We start from the raw sequence: 23928 nt of genomic DNA on the forward strand, positions 1-23928 counted from the left end.
GAGAGGAATCACCTAGTAACAGGACAGACAGCAGAGTATCTGGGAATAAATGCAGGTAGGTCAAGTGGATATTGTGGGGGGAGCCCATGGAGTTCATTTCTGATTGCTTCTCTTCTTCCATGAAAGAGGAAGTAAAGTCATCAACCAAGAGGAGGCTGGAGGAAGAAGAGGTGTTGGAAATTCCAGGAGAAAAGATAAAAGTGGTCATTGAGGAGAATGGCAAGGTGAATGAACTTGGGAAGTATAGTAGGATTGCAACGTAGCCTGAGGTCATCAATTTAAAGTGAGAGTAGACACCGTGGCTGTATGTTTCTCCCTGACCACATTCAGTTGTCCAAGGGCAGACTTGAAGTAGGTGGGAAACTGCATGTCTCCACTCAATAAATACTTGCTGAATTATCAAATGAATTAACACATGCAAAGTTCAGAGGAGGATTCCTCTAAAGACGAGGGAGGGAGGCTATAGGGAGAGAACTAACAAAGAGAAAGTGACTGAAGGTAAAAGGGCAGACCACACACTCCAAGTTCCAGGGGCCCAAAGGACCATTGCAGACAGAGTTGCCCAGAGTGTAGTAAGAGCAAGTTTTTCTCTGATAAATGAGACAGAAAATGAGAGAGATGGAGGATAAAGAACTAAGGGAAACTAGGGTCACCTGTCCTTTACCTGTCACGGGACTCATCACTCTCTACCTGTTTGCATTTCTGAATTTGACCCTACAGTGCACAAACCCAGGGGTAGGAACCTTGCCTGGATTATTGACAGACAATCTGTATCTCTAAGCACAGCAGAGGGCTAGCACAGCACCCACCTATAACAGGTTCTCGGTAATTTTTATTGATGAATGAATCAATGAGTGAATGAAAGAGGAGAAGTCATCTGCATAGATTGATAGAGGTAGTATGAAGGTGGAGTTTGGAAGTAAAGAAAATGGAAGAGCTTTGAAACAATGATGTGCATTGTGTAGTATTAGTCACTGAGAGATGAACATGGACATTGTTTACATGCAGTAGAATCCCAGCCTACTTGGAACGGTTGAACTTGTCAAAAGAACTATATCCAGAAAGCAAACACTTATCCCCACATCTACCACTTCCGTGCTGTCCTTCTGCACCATCGTCTGGATTGTTGTGATGAATTCCCACCTGGCTTCCATATGTCCACCTTTGCCCCCAACTAGTCTCTTCTCAATATAGCAACCAGGCCTTAAAACACAACACAGCTTATGTCATTCTCTGCTCAAAACCCTCCAGACGACCTCAGTGTTACCCGTCGCCAAAGCCCCTACAATGGCTTACAAGACTCTACTCTGCTTGACTCACCCCTCATTGCCTACTTCTCTCCTCTCACTCGTTTTTGATCCATGGACAATGCTCTCCTCCCAGTTCTTCAAACCCCTTAGATGCATCTCACCCCAGGGGCTCCGATTAGCTCTTCCTTTCATCTGGAACATTCTTTCCCCAGATATTTACATACCAAGGCTTTGAAGAGAACAAGCTCTTACATTTCAGGATTCTGGAAGGTTCGATAATATTATTAATGTCACTAAGAGGGTTGGCACAGAATATATTGGAATGAGGGCAGTGAGTGAAGTGTGGAAATTTTCCATGAAGGTGGGAGAGGAGTGGGGAGATGTGTCAACAATAGAGTAGTGCGATGCTTTGTCCCCAAACGTTACTGATCCGATTGTCTATATCAGATCATCTGCTGGGCAGTTTTAGAGTGCAGATTCTTGGCCAGAATCTTGAAAGTTCTGATTCAGCAAGTTTTGGGGTGGACCTCAGGAATGCCTGTGTTTGAAAATCTCCCTGTTTTGGAAACCACTTGTGCAGATAACATGGGTAAAGCTAGGGAGAGGCTGGTAGAGAATTTGACAGGAGAAGACACTCAAAGAGCATTGGGGGTAATGCATGTGGAAATTGTGGTGGAGAGTAAAGGGGGTGTGGACCCTCTTTCCTAGTCTATTGTTCAGGAATGGCAGGAGGTGTGCCCCATGGGAGAAGATGACAATGAAGTGGAATCAACATGGGAAAGGCAGGTTTCAGTGTTTGTAACAGGTGAAGGATATAGGCAAAGATAAACGGGAAAACACACCCCAGAGCCTTCTTACCCAGGGCTCTTTGGAAGGCAGTAGCGGGAAGGCAGGTGGAGTGTAGAGAGGGTTGTGACTGATCCATAGTGAAATTCATTTATGTGAAGTGAGGGCATGGACAGCATAGCAGGGTTTAAGAAAACAGTGGTTCAGCATATTAGTTAGTGACAGAAGGCTGGGATTATCTATTGCTTAGGGGCTGAGAGTAGGATGTCGTGCTGCAGATAGCTGAAACTTATCAGCCAGTGGAACTACGCCCCAACGTCCAAATGGCCTGTAAAATGAACAGTGGGGATGCCTTTCTCATCTCCTCTCAATGGTGCTGAAATCTGCTATCAACATAAGTTCTAGAGAGAATGGAGAGACAAAGGAGGAGAGTAGGGGAAAGAGTGGTTAGCGAGGGGTACATACGGTACACTCTTAACACATTTTTAATATAAAAATATATAAATAAGGAGTTAGTTTCTCAAACTAATACATAGCATTCAAACTTGGAGGCAATAGACCTAATAGGTCAGGTCTTTCTACTTTTTAAGATCTCTAATTGGTGGAAGGAGGACCCAAGTCTTCTCCCTAGAGCAAGAGTGCTTTGTATAGCTATGAATTTCTCTATTAGAGGCTCAGCCAACTCATTCTTTCTGACATGTACCCCAGATCTCCTAATAATGACTCTACTCATTAAGAAATAGTCAATCTGCAAAGCCCTTTCTGAAGGAGAAGCTGCAGAGAGTATAAATGGCTCACTTAAGGATCAGAACCAAGGATGCAAACAATGCCTTGTCTAGTGCTCTTTCTACTCTAGCTCGTTGCCTCCATACCTTAACCAGTGTTTCTTTCTGGAAACTTGTACATCCCGTAAAAATATGAGGGGTGATTTCTGGTAATTCCAGTTTGGATGATTTCGTTTGGGAGAATGCCATCGTCCACAGCTATCTCAACTTCTGTCCGTGGAAACCTAGAGTTTGCCCCTTTCTTATCTCTAACAGAAAGTCCTGTTATGAAACACCAGAATAGCTTTCCAGTACAGATTGTGACACTGAGTTCTCATCGCAGATTCTAAAACCCAGCCACCTTAGGGGCATAGAAGTTAAGAGCCAAGCCGTGGATTCAGGCAGACCTCATATGACTTCTGCTCTGCCATGTACTCCTACTGTGGACGGGCATTTATGTAATAACCTGGAGGAGTGTAGGTGACGCCCTAAGGGAAAAAGAATGCAGTACAGTTTGATCCCATTTTTGTTCAAAGACATTTTCTCACAGTGAAACACCTAAGAAGTTGCACATCAAGCAATGTCCGTGTGTCTAGGGCTCTCAGAATTCCATTTGATGACACGTTTATTTGTTTATTCATTCATCAGCTCTTCACTGAGTGCCTTCTATGCAACAGCCACTACACTGGATGTTGTGCACACATAGAGGTGGGGCTGGGGGTGACAACCAGATGCAGGCTCTGCCTTCATGAAAATAAGACTTGTAACTGAGGAGGACAATGATTGTACATGCACAGGGGAAAAAATCTCATATTCGTTTGATGATACAATCAGGAAGATTCCAATAAACAAATGGCAAAGATTATGTGTACAGTAAGTATAAGGAGAGAGAAGAGAAGGCAAGGTATCACTAATCCTCCTAAGACTGTTGGCCTCTCAAAGAACAACAATCACCAGGGACTGACAGCATTACTTGTCCCATCCTGTCCTCCTTAAAATTAATAAAATCAGAAATGGCTCAGCTGTCCAAAGGTCCCCTGCCCCTTAACTTCCTGCCCTCCCTAAACAGATTCTTTGAATTGGGAGGACAGGAGAAGTGACTTTCCTTCTGTTTTTTCTACTGAACAAGCAAATTATCAGAAATGTACAAGGACTAACTATTTAACTAAGGGTAGGGACTCCTGATTCTGTTTGGTATGTCCCTTCTTACAAAGCCCACGAGCCCCTCACACAGACAGGACACTTTCCTCCTAGCTTGGCTTGTCCAATTAGCATTCTCTAAGCACCAGGAAACCCGGATTCAAACCTGTCTGTACTGAATTCTGTGTCTCTTCTCCCAGAGGCTGTTGGCTGAGGCTCATTACTCCTCTGAAGCCTCCTGGACTCTACCTGATGGAATGGATCAAGGAAAAGGTCATGCTGGGGGTCGTGGTGGGGTTCAGTTACCACCAGCCCACCTTCAGCAAAAGCGAGGCCACCCTCAGAGTCTGGAATGGGTGCTGTCAACGTACATAAAGACTCTGCATTGTGTTTTAAAATATATTATTTTTCTTCTTTTTAAACATTTGCAAAAAGGAGTGGTGAATTAGAGAAAACTCAAAACCCAAATCTCTTATAGAATTGTAAAGTATTAGTGAAACTAAGAACTCATTTTGGGAGGAAAAAATGTTTCAGTCCCAGTAATTCTTAAGTTTTGTTTACAATTGCAAGTGATTAATAATGCCGTGTTTTCCCGAAAATAAGACCTAGCCGGACGCTTCTAATGCATCTTTTGGAGCAAAAATTAATATAAGACCCGGTCTTATTTTAATATAATATAAGGCCGGGTCAATATAATATAATATAATACCGGCTATTATATTAATGTTTGCTCCAAAAGACGCATTAGAGCTGATGGTCTGGCTAGGTCTTATTTTCGGGGAAACACGGTAAGTACATCTTATGAGTCATCATTAAACCTTCTCTACCACTCAAGCTATTCAAATATCTAGATTGGTAAGCATGTTTTTCAATTTTATGAAATAGTAAAGATTTCCTTTCTAAGTGGACAAAAAACATTATGTCAAAAAGATACTCCTTTTCCTCTGACATTCATTGGCAGGAAAATCTAACATGGGAAATTTACTGCTTATGATTGAGCAAAGTCAAATATTTAGATTACCGGAGATTCTGTCTCAATATGATTAGTTAGCAAATTAAAGAGTGCTTGTTTGGCCCTCTGTTTGGAACTCCCTGGTTTCTCTTACCTTCAGAGAGACATCGTTTACAACATAGTGAGTCAATAAACAAAAACTACTTTCAGATCCAAGTGATTTGCCCTCCGGTTTTCCTTTCATTAAAGCTGATTCTCTGCCTCAGTGGACCTTGCATCTCTCCTGCCACACTGTCGTTCCGTACTCCCAGCAGCGTATCCTCTGGTCAGCCCTGCTGAGCGCACACACTGCCCAGAAGCAGGGCCTGTGCTTTTCTGAAGCCCCCAACCTGATTCAGGAGCTCCAGGCTCCCCACATTTACTCCCAGGGATGGGGAACTCACAGCAAGGAGACCTGACCCCACCGGATCTTAGAGGGGAAGCTGGAGCAGGTGCCACTCAAAGAAAGACAAGGGATAATGATGGCTTTAGCCCTTGTTGGGCATAACTGCCCTTCTTGGGATATAGACGTGCTCATCGCCAGGCCCGGCATACCTTGAGAAAGGCCGGGAATACTGGCATTTGGACCAGTGAAGTTACAGGGTCAAGGAAGAAGTAAGCCTGTGGCTTCCTGTGGTCCAACTGGCTACAGCATGTCCCAAATCTGTTTCCCTACGTCCACCAGGCCTGCCCACTTTTCCAACCCTAATCCTGCGGGATCCATCAAAGAGGTGGGGAGCCATCAGGGAATGACATATTTTGTATTTTCCAGACCTTGACCCCAACCCCATCCTTTCTCCAGTGAGACTTATAAGCTCCAAATCCTGACTTTTTCTAATGCATCAGGACCAACACTTCATCCGGCCTCTCAACTGGTACTCCTGCCTGACTGACTCAAAATGCTTCCCTCCCACTGATGATGTGTGTGGGGTTTTTTGTGGTTGTTTCTCTTTTTCTTCTATTTTCAATATTTTTGGCTCTCTTTTCTGCTTTAAATACTTGCAACAATAAGAAGATTTCTGTTTTCAGACTCATAGATGCAGGGAACAAACTGGTGGTTGCCAGATGGGAGGGAGGTTGGGGAACAGGGTGAAAAAGGTGAAGGGATTAAGAATAATACAAATTGGTAGTTACATAATAGTCATGGGGATGTAAAGTACAGCATAGGGAATAGAGTCAATGCTATTGTGATAGCGTGGTACAGTGTCAGGTGGTTGCTGGACTTACCATGGCGATCACTTCTTTAGGTATATAAATGTTGAATAACTATGGTGTACACTGAGACTAATATAATATTGTATGTGAGCTATATTTTAGTAAAAATCTTTTTTAAAAAATATTTTTAAGGCTGCTGGTTAGCTCAGTTGGTTAGAGCTCATGCTCTTAACAAGGTTGCCGGTTCGATTCCCACATGGGACGGTGGGCTGCACCCTCTGCAACTGGATTAAAAACAGAGACTGGACTTGGAGCTAAGCTGCTCCCTCCCACAATGGGTCCTGGAAAAAACATACTCTTACCCAATAAAAAAAATAAAAAAAGAAAGAAAGAATTTGAAAAAAAGCATAGGCTTTTAAAAATATATATTTTTTAAAGAGAGTGAAAAAAAAGATGTTGTTTTAAAACTGTTCAAATGGTATGTCTTTTTTATGTTTTCTAGAAACCCAATAAAAGTTTTTTTGTTGTGTAAGGGAAAAAAAGATTTCTATTTTAAAATGTAGGTTTTCTTTTTAGTTATATTTTTATTTTATTTTATGGTCAGACATCACAAGACCAACAGATCAGGAGAAGACTGCCATTGAAAAGATAGTTTGTTACAGGGAGTATACACACTGCTCCAGGGGACCCCATTGTTCTACATGAAATTGTTTCCTTCAGGCCTGGGGTAAGGTGGATCTTCAAAGCTGTGTGGCTCCACTTCTCTGGTGCCTGTATTGGACATAACTGGTGCTGCAGACATCTCTCAGTTCTCCTGTGCCTGACACCCTCTGCCCCAAAGACAGAGATGGCATCACAGCTGTCTCCCCACCTGGGGTAAATCCCAAGCTCACGCATCTCAGAGACATGTCCCCTCTTTGCTTCTTTTTTTTTAAATTGATTTAATAATTCATGGACATTTATTCATCCATTAAGAACTCATTGGTTGCTTTTCTAAAAAAAATTCCACTGAGAATTTTTGATTAGCATTGCATTGAATTTATACATTATTTTGAATTTATAAATTATTTTGGGGAGAATTAATATCTTTACGAAGCTATAATATCATCTCCGTGAATACATTCCCATTTTTCATTCTTTAACAAACTTTCAAATTTTGTCTGTAAATATTTGTGTATTTTTTTTTTTTTGGTTGTTTCCTAGATAGTATTTGGGGTACTATTTTGTATTGTATCTTTTAACTGCTAAAAATTGTTGTAGAGAAATGCTATTGATTTTTTAAATTTTACCTTGAATATGGCATCTCACAGAATTCTTTTAATAGTTTTAATAGTAAACTGTGAAACTGAGTCTATATTTTGGAGGAATTTGTGGGGACAATCTCTATCATTTCAATTTACTTATGGATATTGTTCTATTTATTCTATATTGGCCCAGTGGGTATTTCTTCGTATACTCACTTTGGAATTTATATTTTCCAAAAAATACATTTATTTTATCTAGGTTACCAAATTTATTAACATGTGTTCTTTTCTTTCTGAGTCATGAATTCTATCTACTACCTCTACTTTCCTGTTCATTTTTTCTTTTCTTGGGGATGAATACTGATAATTCTATTGCTATTCTACATCTTTTCAAAATTTCTAATAATTTCCATCTCTCTTTCTTTCTTTGTCTCTTGGAAAAGTTCCTGGAGCTGGTTCTGCCAGCTAACTAATTTATTATTCAGTTGCATTGATCTGTTATTTATCCCTTTATTAAGATATTTTATTAAGCATTATATTTATCATTTTATTTTCATGTGATTCTTCTTCAAAACTGGTAGTTCCTACATCATATTGTGTTTTACACCTTGTGATGATATTTATTAAGTTTAATAAGTTTTTTTTGTTTGTTTTCTGGTTTTGATTTTTCTTCTCTCCAACCCATTAATTCTGAGAGATCTAGTATTATTCTTTCCGTTTGTTGTCTTCCTTTCATAGCAGCTGTGCTACTTGGATGCCGCGTAGCTTTGCCCTGTGCGCTCATTCTCACTGGGGATGTCAGCTCTCTTGCCTAGAATGTATGTGAGCATGTGTGTAGACCAGGTTCTAGCACAGAACACTCTCAGTGGGTTAAGGTATTGGGATGTAGAGTCTAGGGAGGGGACAATGGTGAGGGGTCTCCAGGGCAAAGAGTGAAAAACACCACTGTCCAGAATGAAGCTACGCATTTGCGGTTCCTAGGCCGTTCTGTCTCCTTTACCTCCTGCCTGGCCCTGCACCTTCGCAAGAAGTTGTCTTGGATATTGTACATGCCTACCCCTGAAGGTGTGAAGATGGACTGGACAGGAAGAAACCAGCAGGAGCTGAAACGTCCACCAGCTTCTGTTCACATCCTGACCTCACCACTGCTGGGCTCAGGTACTGAACCTTCTCTCACTCCCCTGTTCCTCCATTAGCCCCAGAAGAGCTGGGCTACATTGCTGATATTTCTGACACATGGTGACCTGGGGGCAGTGACCAAAAAAGGTAATAATGGAGACAAAAAGCTGTCCCCCATTTTTGCCTGATGAGAAGCCTGGCACTTCCGTGCTGGGCTGCAAATTTATCGCACAACACTCTTACTTCCACTATGCGGGATCTCCAGGATTGGGTGAGTGAAAGCAGAATACATCCCTCAATTGTCCTGATTGCCCCAACTTAGCAGCCACATTAGAGAACACACTTCCTCACTGGCTGAGCCAGCTGAGTGGGGCCTTCCTGTACCTTGGAGCAGAAAGCTTAGCATATGCAGACAGAATGGTAGAAAGAGGCTTCAAGGCACCCATGAGATTTGATGGGCTAGCCTGTCACTTTCGAAGCTCTGGGCTTTACACATGCACTCAGAGGGATTTCATGTCTGACACATCTGCCATCTGGCCCAGCAGGGACCATCCTGAGGAAATGACCAGAAAGGCAAGGTCCTGAATGGAGGAGCCGTCCTGTAACCACGCACACCTTCCAGCAGCCCAGATGCCATCCCGGTGCTCCACAGCCTTCCTCTCCAAAGCCCAGGTGAGCCCTGACTCAGCCCCTCCATCTCTGACAGCAGAGCCATCCAGACCTGTGGCTGCCCAGGCAGGACACATGTACCTTGTCTCCTCAGGGTTGCACAATGGGGAATTGACCTGTGGATGAAGGTAACAGCTGGTGTCCAGTAAGCTTTCCTTTGTAATTTTTTAGGGGAAATGACCTGGAGGGACTTTTCCCAGGTGCCAAATATAGCTTTTCTTCCCTCCCCATGAGCCCAACAGGAAAGGCTTAGTATAAATACCAGGCACCTCGCTCCAGCAGGCAGGGTCCAGCAGCTCTGCTCCACCGGAAATCAGGTGAGGGACTAACCTAAGGAGTGATCGGTTCTAAAAAAACTCACTCTGTTCTCTCTTTCCCCACACGATTGTAATTTTTAAAAAAAATAATTATTCTGTTTTGTGTTTGTCCTGTTATGAGGTCTGTACTGGCAGGGTGGCACAGAGTAAATGCTTCTTGATTAATTACAGCCTGCTTTAGGAGGTCAGTTTGGTCCTAACAGACATCTTCCTCCATCAGTGCCACCTGGGTGACCGGTTAGACCATCTTGGTCTCTGGGCTGACGGCTCTGAGTGAGGTCCTACTGCAGTGTTCCCTAGATGGACAGCTAGAATGTAATGAGAACAAATGGAAATGAACAGCCAGGCTCTCTTTGACATAAGAATCCCAAAAGGGGGTGTGCCAGTCTAGTCCGTGTCTCCCTGACCCTCTCCTTTCCTTTTAGCACCATGAAGCTTTTCATAGGCCTCGTTTTCTGCTCCCTGGTCCTGGGAGTCAGCAGTGAGAACTGGTTTTCGTTCATGGGAGAGGCTGCTCAAGGTAAGGTTGATGGAGGGGGGATGACATACGTGGTCTCTAGGATTCACCTTGAGCACCCTTAAGGGTTGGGGCTTCTGTCTTAGATTTTGTTGCCCTAGTGGTAGAATGTGCCTAGTGTTCCGGGGGCTTTTCATCAAACACGATAAAAACCACAGGGTTTATTTCTAGAGAAAGAACAATCATCATTCCCAGCTGAAAGGTAAGTTTGACTGGTAGACACAAAATAAGTATTGAAATAGTAGAAAATTTCCCCCAGAACAAACAGCATGAAGCGTGAAATATGATTGGAGGTACCTTTTCTCCTCCTCCTCCTCTCTCCCTCTCTTCCCTTATAGCTTCCTTTCTCCCTGCCTCCTTCTCTCTCTCCTCCCTCCCTTCCTTCTTCCCTCCTTCCCTTCCTTCCATTTCCATATTGGATAGTTTAGAGAGACCTCAGCTTAGCTCTTGCTGGCACTTCCTATAGTCAGTGAACTGTCCCCGGTTGAGTCTGTTTCTACCCTTTCCTAGCCTTTTAAAACAAAAACGGGAAGTAGTAACACCTATCAAACCTCTACGAGGAGCTCAGCACTTCCCTGCAATTTAGGGTGATGCCTATCCTGGTTTGCCCGGGTCTGAGGAGTTTTCCATGAGACTTTCAGGGCTAACTGGGAGAGTTCGAGGCAAACAGGGACAATTCTGGGCAAGTGAGACAGTTGGTCCCCCCCTTTGACTGCAAAATACCTTGATGAGGCCAGCATCTTTCCCAACTTAGAAGCTGAGAGCAGCTGAGTGCATAGAGCAGGGACTAACTGCCAGTCAGCAGGTGGCAGAGCAGAGTTTGAACCCAGCTGCGCATGAGGTCACAGCTCTTGGCAGGTGGATATGTCTGAGTACCACTTCCTAAAGCTCGGTGGTTATCAATCTCAGCTACGTTGGAATCACCTGAACAGCATTTGAAAATTGATGCTTTTGACCCACCCCCAGGGAGTCTGAGGTAATTGGCCTGAGGTGTGACATGGCATTGGACTTTGAAAATCCTCCCAGGTGGTTATCAATTTTTTTTTTTTAACAAGAAAATGCAACAAAGTTTAATATATATGTTTGTATGGACCCCCGTATACATGAGAAAGTCAGAGACCCCATGTACATGAGAGGTTCCAAAATCTTCCCAGGCTATTAGAAAGCGCATCCAAGGCTGAGAAAAAGGGCCACAGCTCTAGCACTTGCTTCCTCAAGCAACCCACATCATCAGTCTATGTAGACAGTTTTCAGGAGGCCATTTATGCCCTCAACACTCAGAGGGACTGGAGTCACAATTACAGGCATTGTGTCTGCAAGAAGACCTACATGTCTTAGGCTTCAAGGCAGAAGTGCTACAAGGCAGATGTTCTACGAATCCACCTTCTCTGTAACCACCTCACTCACCAAGTTCCCTGAATACTATGACGTGTAGCTTCTTTCCATAACAGAGGTTCTCGATCATGGGCTGTTTTGTGCCCCAGGCACTTGTGGCAATGTCTGGAAATAAGTTTTGTCATCACACTGCAGGAATATACCGCCTGCACCTAGGGGACAGAGTCAGAGATGCTGCTGAACACCCCACAGTGCTCAGGACCGCCCTGAACAATAAAGGAGTATCTGGCCCCCGATGTCAAGACTGCGGCTGTTGAGAAATCCTGTTCCATAACGATTCCTCCCTTCTCTCCTTTATCCATATGTCAGAGCCTAAGTGAGATGGAGCCCATATATAGCACCACAGGGATCAGACAACCAGGTACAACACAGCTATGCCCTCATGTAAATGTCACTCATTAGAGTCAGCTGGAGAAGCCAGCTAGGATCAAGGAATGTTCTTCTCAACCTATGGAGTCCAGGGTGCTGTGACCACAGGCTGAAAGGGCAGATTTTTCATTCCTTGATTTTTCACTAAGAGGTGTCACGGTTTTCTGTTTCACCTGATATCTCTTGGCCACGTGTTTTCCTTCCCAGGAGCTTGGGACATGCTGAGAGCGTACTCTGACATGAGAGAAGCCAATTACATAGGTGCAGACAAATACTTCCATGCCCGCGGGAACTATGACGCTGCACAGAGAGGACCTGGGGGCGTCTGGGCTGCTGAAAAGCTCAGGTAACAGGGTCTCCTGGGGATGCAGGGATGGGTGAACATAGGGATCAGGAGGATCCCTAAGGCACTTATCCTATTTGGTGTCCTAGAGAAGGACCCTGTAGGGACAGTGGGCCCCTCCTCATGCCCATCCTGTCCACCTTCTCCATCCATGCCCAGTACAGGGCCTGGGCTGCCAGCAGGCCACAGTATGGCTTGTGAAGATGTGTGGGCCTGTCCCCCAAAAGAGAGCCAAGGACTGAGTAGAGCCGAAGACTGATTCCTCCTTTCCCATATGGGTGCTGTCCACCGAGCTGTGGGGTGTCAGCCGGGGCTGAGTGGGCTGTGCCCGGGCAGGCTCAGTGTTTAGCCTCTCTTTCCTGGCTCTTCACAGAGCCATCCCTGGGAAAAGGAGAGAGTGGGAGGTGGGGCTGTTGCAAATCAGCCCTGAGTCATCTCCTACGTGCCCTCCTCCATTACAGCAATCTCAGAGAGAATTCTCAGAGGGTCACTGACCTTTTTAAGTATGGAGACAGTGGCCACGGAGAGGAGGATTCGAAGGCCGACCAGTTTGCCAACGAATGGGGCCGGAGTGGCAAAGACCCCAATCACTTCAGACCTGATGGCCTGCCCGACGAGTACTGAGCTCGCTCCTCACTCTGCTCTCAGGAGACGGGGCTGTGCGCCCCTAAGACAGGGACACCGAGTTACTGAGCTTTTCCTCCCCTGAAGCTGATAGAGGGCACATATAGGTGTCTAATAAAAGCTTAAGAAATTGAATGTTGAACACTGTGTGTTGTTTGCTATAAGGACTGCCTGTTTGATACGAAGGGGTGATGGGTGAACACCCACGGGAAGGTCAAGCGTGTGCCTGTGTGTTTGGGTGTAGGGGACACAGTACAGCGTCACACAGGGTAGACACACTGCCACAAGTCTTCCCTTATCAGACCCAGGCTCCTCTTCGGGCCCCTCTGGTTACAAAGTTGCTATTTCAAGTTCCTTCCATGTCCAGGCGTCCTCAGTCCTTGTCAGTTGTGTCCGGTCGCCTTCTCTGTCCCCAGGTCTTAACCCCCTTAAGAATAAGTTCCTCAGTGGTCTCAGTCTGTGGGGAAAGGGATACAGCCATTGAAGGACTGGACCATGGGATCCTGCTCCAGCAGCTGCCACCTTGACCTTCTGTTCATTTCTGAGCAACACCTACAAATCCAGTTATCAACCAATTTCTGTCCATGCCGTCTACGAATTGCGTCCAAACAGTTTTCTTCCACTCTATTTTCATTGCCTTATCTCAAGCCTGAATGAAGATATAATACCGCTTTCCTTGAGAATATTTCCTCACAGCTTATGCAGTGGCTCAAAATTGTGGGATTGATAGTGAACAGAGAGCAGGTTAGAGAAGACACTTTTTGTCAGTCAGGTTCCATTGAGGAGGCAGAAAGCAGGCAGTCATTTGAAAGTAGAAATTTTGATAGAAGGATTATTAACTGGTAGCAGCATTAAATACTAGCTAGTATAGAATACAAGATGGAATAAATCTGAGAGAGGCTGAGATTAGATCTCAGCAAGGCTGCGATTAGATCTTGCTGGAAAGTTGGTAGCCTACAGGAAGGCTGATGAAGTTTGGTGGGTGTCAGAAGCCAGAGCTGACAAACAAGAACTCCCCCAGAGGTGCCAATGAAATTTGGCAGAAACCACCCAGGATGCAGTTGAACTCCGTGAGAATGCCCCTCGGTTCCTGAAAACTCACCTGGAGGCAGCCCACGGAGGGGCTGGAGGTAGAATGCGGCTAAACTTCCTGGAAGCCAACTAACTGTGGAAGAGGCAGAGCTGTGGACTGAATTGTGTCCCCCAACCCCCAATATATGTTGAAGTCTTAACTTCCAGTGTGGCTGTATTTGGATGAAGGAAGTCATTAAGGTTAAATGAGGTCATAAGAGTGGCATCCAGATCTGATAAGATTAGTGTCTGTATAAAAGGAGATGAACGGAGTGCCAAAGCACAGTCGAGTTTCCTGCCAGCCAACGCACAGCCAACATGAGGATCAGCGAGTTCAGGATCACGGTCTCCATGTCACAAATGCAAGGAAAGACTCAGTCATTTCCATTCATTGGTGTGAGTTTGGTCCCCCACTGGTGCCTCTGGGAAGGGAAACAAGGCTTGCACATCTGCTGTAGGATTGGATTCTCATGACCAGCCTGCTATGTGGGAATTACTGTTCCGTGTTACAAAGGAGGAAAATGGGGGCTCACAGAGATTAATGTGCTTACCTAAGGCCACACAGCCTTGGAGTCCTGGATTCAAACCCAGTTCTGACTGTAACACCTGGGCTCTCTCTACTGCAACACGGACCCCCTACTGACATGGGCATGTTCTGTAGTCCCACCGTGCCCCCCAACCCCCCACGGAAAGGTAGAATCATTATGGGGTTGTTGTTTGGTTTTGTAGTTGTTGTTATTTGTGGTCCTGTGGCTCCTGCCAGAGTCGTTTGGTGGGTATGCAGTTGGCTCGGAGGAGAAACACGGTCCTTCTGTTCTCTTAAATAATTGTTTCTAGGTTTGATAATTGGTCGGGTTAGACTCGTACATGATTCTAGGAGAGTCGGTCCTCTTTCGTTATGATAGCTTGCGGTCCAGTGGAGCGCGTTTTCCCACACTCCTGCAGCGCGGCGGAGTGAGGAATCACCACCGGAGCACAAACCACCCACTGCCTTAGCAGGTCCCGGCCTCAGAATTGGGGAGCTTCTGCCCTCTACTGGATAGACATAGAGGTGCAGGTGCTGCTCTCTGGTAGCTCAGAGCCCCTGTGGAAACGCGGTTTGTTCTCTAATGCAGGCACCCTTCCCTCCCCCCATGTTTGTTTTCTTGGGAAAAACATGTAGCCATCTAACCATATCATAAACAGCATATACAAGAATTTAATAATTTCTTCTCTTTTAATCTCCCTTAGTGAATTGAACCGCGGAGAGAAGGGAATCCCGCCTTTCAGGTCCTGAAGCTGTGTGTGTATTTGCAGTGATTGCTCCAATCCTCCAGGGTGGTTATGACTTTGGTGAGGTGGACAAAGCAAAGGATTTATGGAACATGGAATCAGAAGGAATAGTCCCAGGCATGTGCTGGGAAATGTCTAAGAGCTGCCTCTCTGAAAGAAAAAAATAGAGCCCTGACTTACAATGTTTGTCGATTTCCCTGGTGTAAATACTCCCAGCATGGCTCATTTCAAATGGACAACGGTTTAACAATTGGCTCTCAGAATCCCTGAACATTTAGCAATCAGCTCTCCAGAGCTGGTATGAGCCAGCTGCAATATACCACAGAGTATAGTCCACTTCCAAAGGACAGAGACTACCAGCTATACATTTAAATCTCAGTTGAGAGTTTCAAACATTTCTCAGGAGAAAAAAAAAAAAAAAGAAACAAAACAAAATTTCTACTCCTTTGCAAAAGTGCCAGCTTTTAAAGAAAACCCCCCAGTTTGAGAGAAAAACGAAAGTGTAGCTCTCATAATGTTTGCAAAGACATAAATTACTTACTCTGTACTTGGAGCAAATGCATTAAATAGGTTATAGAAATCAGTCATCGGAGGACTGAATAAGATAATGGTCTACAGTAAAAGATGGTTCCAAATTAAGGGGAAAAGTGCCCACAAAACAGTTAAGAATTACTGTTCATCAAAAGATACCATACGAAACTTAAAGAAAAAGGCAAAGTTAATTGGATACATTTTGCAGTTGCTAAGATTATAACTCATTATTCTAAAATTTGATAAATAAAGAGAAAGAATAAACAATTGAAATAGCATTAGTGCATAGCTATATGTAATAATTTTGTTCAAATGATGAGTTTTTAAAATATGAAACCAAATACATTTACTTCCATAAAAAGTAACCTAAAATGGAATGAAAATAAGATGGGGCAAGCTATTTGCAACATGCATAATCAAAAGGCTTTGGATTAAGTATATAAAGGACTCCGACTAATTGATAAAAAAAGACAAAAGACATTAATAGAAATTTTACAGAGGGGGAAGCACAAATAACTCATCAACATATAAAAGGGTCAATCTTAGTGGGATGGGTGGTTCCCACCCTGTCCTATGTGCACTGTCCACCCAGCATGAGGGACGTCAGCCGGGGCTGAGTGGGCTGTGCCCAGACAGGCTCAATGGTTAGCCCCTTTCCATGGCTCCTCTCAGCATCATTCATCCTTTGGAAAGGAGAGAGTTGGGAGGGTGGGCTGTTGCTCATCACCCTCTGAGTCTCCTCCCTGCCTCTCTCCATTCCAGCGATGCCAGAGAGGATTCTCAGAGGGTCACTGACCTTTTTAAGCATGGAGACAGTGGCCACGGAGAGGAGGACTCGAAGGCCGACCAGTTTGCCAACGAATGGGGCCGGAGTGGCAAAGACCCCAATCACTTCAGACCTGATGGCCTGCCCGACGAGTACTGAGCTCGCTCCTCACTCTGCTCTCAGGAGACGGGGCTGCGAGCCCAGAGTCATTGAGTTCTGTATCCCTAGATGCTTTTGGAGGGCATATAGTGGGTGTCTAATAAATGCTTAAGAGATTGAATTGTTGAAAACTGTTTGTTATTCTTTGGTATAAACACTGCCTGTTCTGGTACCAAGGGACGATGGATGGGTACCCATGTGAAGTCTGAGACTGTGCCTGTATGTTTGGGTGTAGGGGCGACAATCTCAGCGTCATACAGGCAGGCACACTGCAGCAACTTTCCTTGAATCAGACCTGCTCCTCTCCAGGCCCCTCTGGTTATACTTGTGCTATGTAACCTCCTGTGTCCAGTTCCAGTTCTTTTCACACCCTGTCAGTTTGTACTGTCACCTTCTCTGCCCCCAGGATCTAGTCCCCTTAGTTTTGTTCCTCAATGGTCTCTATCTGAGGGCAGGGGACACAGCCATGGGAGGATTGGACCATGAGATCCTGCTCCATCAACCGCTACATTGGTCTTCTGTTTATTTCTCAGCAACAACTTACAGATCTAGAGATTAACCAGTTTCTGTCCATGGCATCTAAAAAATGCCTCCAAAGCAGTTTCTCTCTACCTTACTTCCATTGCCTTACACAAAGATCCCAGACACAAAATGTGTCAAGAAATGGAGGCATTGTGACAACATGGAGATTAAGTATCAGGGCCAATGTGCCACAGGGTGTTTGCACATGATGTTCCCTTTGCCTAGAACACTCTTCCCACCTGCTTTTCACATGGCTACTTACTACATACCTATCCTGTGCCTCTCCCTAGAAGTCCCTCTTCATAGAGGCCTTCTCTGAGTGCTCTGAGTGGCCCACCATGGCTATTTTTTCCTTCTTAAAATTATCAACATATGGAATGATTTTACTCATTTCTCGGTTTATTTTGTTACTTTGTTTCATTTTTATTGCTTTGATTTTTTTCTTGGTCTGTCTTCCACCCTAACAATTTCTGTCTTATTTAACCTTAAGTATTTAGAAGTAAGTAAAGTACCTAGCACATAATATGACCTCAACAAACACTTATTGAACAAGTGAATGACTGAAACAATTTCTTTATTTAAAGAATTTTTTTTATTTTTATTGGGGAATATTGGGGAACAGTGTGTTTCTCCAGGGCCCATCAGCTCCAAGTTGTTGTCCTTCAATCTAGTTGTGGAGGGCACAGCTCAGCTCCAAGTCCAGTCACCGTTTTCAATCTTTAGTTGCAGGGGGCACAGACCACCATTCCATGTGGGAATTGAACCAGCAACCTTGTTGATGAGAGCTTGCGGTCTAACAACTGAGCAATCCGACCACCCTGAAACAATTTATTTTTTGACTTACTAGTACAAAGTGATTTTTTTCAAAGTAGGAGTGTTTTATTTAAAAAGTGCAGTTAGGGAGCTAATGAGGAGTAAGTTTTCAACTCTAAAGAGAGAGGAAAGAACAGTGGGCCGAAAGTGAAGAGGAAAAAGGAGGAGATGGGTTCAAGCTCATAGGCGATGGGTTAACCTGTAAAGGAGTAAGGAGTTTCTCTTAAAAAGGAAGGAAGGTGAAGAGAATGGGGTCAGGAGACGCAGAACATTTGAGATGGAGGACAAAGGACCTGCTACTGTTGTGCATCACTGTCCCAGGACTCGTCACAAAGGACAAAAAGCATGTCTGTCTTATTGTATGTCATTCTTGTATCCAGAGTACCTACCACATCCCCTGGCCTATCGGAGATGCTCAGTAAACATTTGTTGAATGAATGAATGAGGTAGGAAGAAAAGTATTCTTCAGAAGATGACAGACCTGGGAGGAATGCTTGGCACTTGTGGAGAGTGGGGATATTTGATACGGGTTTCCATCTAAAGAATGTGATAATGTGTCACTTGAAGATGAATATGCAAATCTATACCAAAATGTATACTAAAATACCACCCACACTGACATACATTCACTGGATCATAGAAAAAAATGCTTTTCTTTAGCAATGCTTTGCAAGCTTTCTTCTAGAAATAAATATTCTGAACCTTGGTGATGGCTTTCAGGTGTGTCAACGTGTTTAGGCTGAACTACAGTCCTCAGAGTTCCCTTTCTACTATGGCCCAGCTAGGGTGGGCCACAAGAGATATGCTCTCTCCAGAATTGAGGGATGGGGGACGTGGGGCCATTTTGTTGCATGCGCACATTTTCTGGCAGTTATTCAATCGAGATGCTGTTTTGAAGGGACGTAGTAGATGTGATTGAAGTCCCTACAAATTGTCTTTAAGTTAATCAAATGGGCGATTGTCCTCGGGAGGACTTGCTTAGTCAGTCAGAAGGCCTTTAGAAGAAGGCTTAGATCTCCCCTGAGCTGGACTCCAAATAGTCACTGGGTCTGCAGTTGCTCCCCCATTTCCCTGGATCGTGCCATCCTGACTGCCTGTGGACAACAAGCTTCAGGCTGTGCTGTGCCGCTCCAGCCTGCTGACGTCCTCCCCTTCCAGTCTGCCCGCGTTTTGGGCTTCACACTTGCTCAGCCAGCCCTCAGAACGGTGTATGCCAATTTCTTGTCATAAACCCCTAATGTAGACTATAGGCGTATATTCGATTTGTTCCCCTTCTCTGGTTGAACTCTGATGGATACAGAATTTGGTAGTAGAAGTTGTTCCAGAGGAACAGAACCTGAAACATAGACATAGATGTAGATTCAATTTCTTACAAAGAATTGGCTCATGCAATGGTGGGGACCTGGTAAGTCAAAAGTCTGCGGGGAAGACCTGATTTTCATGCAGTGAAGCAGAGAGGTTCACAAACAGGCTGACGCTCCACAAATGGGCTGACGCTCTCGTTGCAGGTGGAATCTGCTCTCCCTGGGGTGGTTCCTCCCTTTGGACATAAGTCTTCCAAACCAGCATACCCTCAAGTCACAAGGATGGAAAACAAAAATTCTTCCAGTGGATCAGTAGGGGTAATAGTGAGAGAAGCCACTGCCGCTTCTTTGCCCTAATTCCTGAGCGCATGAATTGTGGCCATAGGAGAAACAGTACCGTATATTGGACACTGGTTTAGAAAACATAAATACCTTGTCCTGTGGGACATTGCGGTATCCCTAAAAGATGTTGCCATCTAGCTGGCGCTGTAGCTGACTTTTCCAAAGGTTATTCCACCATTCTATCCAGCCAGCTACAGGTTAGTAGGGAATATAATTAGTGAATTCCATGAGTGTGGCCCATTGCCAACTTCATTTGCTGTACAATGAGTTCCTTCGTCGGAAGTAATACTCTGTGGAAAACCATGATGGTGGGTAAGGCATTCTGTAAGGCCGCCGACTTTGGCAGAAGCACTGCATGCAGGGCAGGCAGCTCTATACTCAGAGTGTGTGTCCCAGTAAGAAAAAGCATTGATCCTTCCATGACGGAAGGCACCCAATGTATCGGCCTGTCACTAGGTAGCTGACTGATCACCCCAGGCAATGGTGCCGTATCAGGGGCTCAGCGTCGGTCTCTGCTGCTGGTAGACAGGGCACTGGTGGGGGCTATAGCCAACTTGGCCTCGGGGAGTGGGAGTCCACGTTGCTGAGCCCATGCAGAATCTCCACCCTCTACTATGGCCATTTTATCCGTGAGCCCATTGGGCAATGACAGGAGTGGTTGGAGACAGAGTCTGAGCAAAAGAACAGACATTTACCCAAAGATACAGAATGGTCAAAAAGCAAATGGAAAAAATGTTCAATATCATTATTCACTAGGAAAATGCAAACCAAAACCACAATGAGATGATAATTTACATCGACTAGGAAGGAGATGATCAAAGGTGATCACAAGTGTTGGTGAGAATGTGGGGAACCTGGAACCCTCATACCCTGCTGGTGGGAATGGGAAATGGTGCAGCTGTTGTGGGAAAAGGTGGCCGGTCCGCAAATGTTAAACATCAAGTTACCACATGAGCCTGCAATTCTGCCCATCAGTATATATCCAAAAGAATGAATGCATATTACCATAAAAATTTGTATACCAATGTCCATTACAGCTTTATTCAATATAGACAAAAAGGGGAAGGAATGCAAATATTTATCAATTAATGGGTGTTTAAACAAAATGTGGTGTGCACAATGGACTAATACACAGCCACAAAAGGAATAAAGTACTAATATATATTATATAACATGGATGAATCTGAAAAACATTATGCCAAATAAGAAAAGCCAGACAGAAAAGGCCATATATTGTATGATTTTATTTGTATGAAATGTCCAGAATTGGGAAATTCAAAGAGACAGAATGAAAATTAGTGCTTTCAAGGAGAGGAAATGGGGAGTGACTGCTAAAGAAGATGAGGTTTCTTTTGGGGATGATGAAAATGTTCTGGAATTACATAGACGTGATGACTGTACAACCTTGTGAATATACTAAAAACACACCGAATTGCACACTTTAAAAGGGTGATTATTTTAGTATTTGAGTGTATCTCAATTTAAAAATTGCATGAGAAAAAAATTTTATAAGTTATAGACTAGAGTCCAGGGGTAAAAAGAGAGGGCATTCATTACATAATGTGTGCTATTGCCATGAAATGGAATATTATGCAGGCATTTAAGATAATACCCATATTATATAGGATAGCATTTAAAAATTCTGTTTAGTATTATAGTGACAAGGCGACAAAAGAATATGTTGTTTATTTTATGCATAGGGAAATTTCTAAAGAATATTATTATCATTTATCTCCTTATGAAATAAGAAAAGTAAAACTCTTGCTATGTTTAGTGTGAGATATTAACTATGTTTTGGTTAAAACATAAACTAGGGATTACGGAGATTGGCCAGAAGCATATTTGGAAATAATAACTGCTAACGTTTACGGACCTCATTCTATTCTTAGTGGGTCACAACAAGTTCATGGTGTAGATTATTTTCCAGATGAGAAAACTGGGGGCAGAGATTAACTTGCACAGGGTGAGTGAGTGGCAAATCTAGGATTTTAGCCCAGGTAGTCTGGCTTGAGACTCTTCCCTTAATCTACACTACTTCCTTAAGTATTAAGCACTAATAAATAATAATAAAACTCCCCAGTCCTCTGACAGGGGTTTACAGTTAATAGGCCAGTGAGAGAAAAGCCTTCACTCCTGGTGGAATTGTTTTGGGGAGAGATGGACCAGGCAAGACATGGCCCCATTCTGAGCGCAGCAGCTGATTTGTAAGGACACATAGAAAGTCCCATCCTGGTCACAGCTTGGACTCTACTTGGCTTTTTGTTCACCCAAGTCGGATGGTTCCCTGAGTCCCAACCTACTCCCTCCAGCTCTCCAGACAACTGCTGGGGAGCCCATCACACCAAGGTGTGGTCCACGAAGAGCATGATACACCGTCCTGGGAAGAGAATGCCTGGGCAGGACATGGCCAGTTCCTGGGCCAGGGCAAAGCAATTAAGGGCAATAACTGTATTTCTTTTCTTCAAAGTGCTTTGCAGAACATGGATTCTAAATAAATGTTTCTTGGAGTAAATGAGATCTTGAAAATTACTCAGAGGCATCAAAACAGAGGACCACCTTGAGCACCAGCCTAGGGTTTGCAGCCAGGGTTTCTTTGTTACGTCGACCAATGTGTTCACGGGCGGGATGTGCAAGGGAAGGAAAAACATACTGAGGAAGTTAGAGGAAGTGAGACGTTGCAGGTAATGATGCGTGCTTAGTTTTGTTCTGTTTGTGTGATGAAGTTTATCAGTCAGAGGGTGGTGCAACTGGAGTTCCATCTCTAGGTTTCTTTTCTAACAGCCTTGTTGAGACATAATTCACGTACTATATGATCCACCCTTTTCAGTGTACAATTCAATGGTTTTTAATATTTACAGGGTTGTGTAATCATCAACACAATCAATTTTAGAGCATTTTCATCGCCTCAAAAAATCCCCCATAAACTTTAGCAGTCGTTCCCCATTCCTCCACCCTCACTGCAGCCCTAAGTAACACTAATCTATTTTCTGTCTCTGTAGATGTACTTATTCTGGACATTTTATAAAAATGGGATCGTACAACATGTTGCCTTTTGTGTCTGGTTCTTTTTACTTAGCATATGCTTGGAAGGTTCATCCATGTTGTAGCGTGAATCAGTACTTTATTCCTTTTCGTTGCTGAATAATACCCTATTGTATTAATATACCACATTTTATTTATCTATTCATCTGTTGATGACATTTGGGTGTTTCTGCTTTTGGAATGTGAATAATTATGAATCATACTGCTATAAATATTCATGTACAAGTTTTTGTGTGTATGTTTTTAATTCTCTTAGGTACATACCTAAGAGTGTAATTCCTGGATCACATGGCAACTCTGTGTTTAACCTTTGGAGAAACTCACCTCTCTGGCCTGCAGCTGCTTGTGTGTGTGTGTGTTGCCATCAGTCAGAAGTCTGTCAGGACCTCGATTAGGGTTAGGTGAGTTTTTCACTGTTTTCCAAAGCAGCTTTACCATTTATGCTCTCACCAGGAGTGTATTTCTCCATATCCTCACCAACAAGTGTTATTACCTGTTGTTCTTGTTGTAACTATCCTAGTGGATGAAAAATGGTATCTCATTATGGTTTTGATTTCCATTTCCCTTACGATTAATGATGTTGAGCATTTTTTCATGTGTTTATTGGCCATTTGTATAACTTTTGGGGGGAAGTGTCTATTCAGATTCTTTTCCTATTTTTAAATTGGGTTATCTGTCTTTTTATTATTGAATTGTAAGTATTCTATATATATTCTGGATAGTCGGCCCTTATCAGATACGTGATTTGCAACCCATCTGTGAGTGCCATTTCCTCACACCCCCCACTCTCATTTCTCCTCCTCTCCTGGTTATGCCCCGTGTGGCCATCTTTCTTTCTCTCTTTTGTCTTTGAAAGCCAAGTTCAAAAAGCAGCCCTCTCCAAGAAACCTTTCCCAACATTCCATATTCATCCAATAATTATTAACTGAGCACATACTATGTATCAGAAACTGTTTTAGGTGCTGGGGATACAAACATAGCCCTTTCCCTCATAATGTTCACATTCTGGGGAAGATATAAACAATACACAAACACAAAAATATATGAAGCACTTCTTGGTGGTGATAAATGCTATGCAGAAGAATAAAGCAGGGGGAGTGATAGGCGATGCGGTTCTAGAAGGGGAGTCCAGGAAAGCTTCTCGGAGGAGGTGACATTGAGCAGTGCTGAATGAAGTGAAGGACTTGATCATCCAAATGCATAGGGGAAGAGCATTCCAGGCAGAGAGAACAGCCAGTGCAAAGCCTTTGTCCTATTCTATGGTAGGGCTAGCTCCCTTTTGCCCAGAACCTGTGCACACCTGTTTTACAACCCTTTCTCCTTTTATCTTACATTGTGGTTTTACAGTGGTATGAATACGGCAGGCTGTGCTCGCGCTTGCGCGCACGCTCTCTTTTTCTCTCTCTGTCTTTCTGTCTCTCTC

General features: G+C 43.9%; 1 protein-coding gene across 1 annotated transcript; it reads left to right on the forward strand.

Annotated features, from left to right (window-relative positions):
• Positions 1–9342: 9342 nt before the first annotated feature.
• LOC117029876 (serum amyloid A-2 protein-like) lies at positions 9343–12825 on the forward strand. The gene is made up of 4 exons (XM_033119148.1): positions 9343–9435; positions 9861–9955; positions 11924–12062; positions 12521–12825. Exons 2-4 carry the CDS (start codon positions 9865–9867, stop codon positions 12681–12683), a joined length of 393 nt encoding a protein of 130 aa, XP_032975039.1. The 5' UTR covers positions 9343–9435; positions 9861–9864; the 3' UTR covers positions 12684–12825.
• Positions 12826–23928: the final 11103 nt, after the last annotated feature.

The sequence above is a fragment of the Rhinolophus ferrumequinum genome, chromosome 11 (genome assembly GCF_004115265.2).
Source record: "Rhinolophus ferrumequinum isolate MPI-CBG mRhiFer1 chromosome 11, mRhiFer1_v1.p, whole genome shotgun sequence".
In the NCBI taxonomy this organism is placed as follows: Eukaryota; Metazoa; Chordata; class Mammalia; order Chiroptera; family Rhinolophidae; genus Rhinolophus; species Rhinolophus ferrumequinum.

Coding starts and splice junctions, on each gene's coding strand:
- LOC117029876 (XM_033119148.1), top strand. CDS start 9,865: ATGAAGCTTTTCATAGGCCTCGTTTTCTGCTCCCTGGTCCTGGGAGTC. Junction 9,956..11,923: donor CATGGGAGAGGCTGCTCAAG/GTAAGGTTGATG, acceptor TTTCCTTCCCAG/GAGCTTGGGACATGCTGAGA. Junction 12,063..12,520: donor TGGGCTGCTGAAAAGCTCAG/GTAACAGGGTCT, acceptor CCTCCATTACAG/CAATCTCAGAGAGAATTCTC.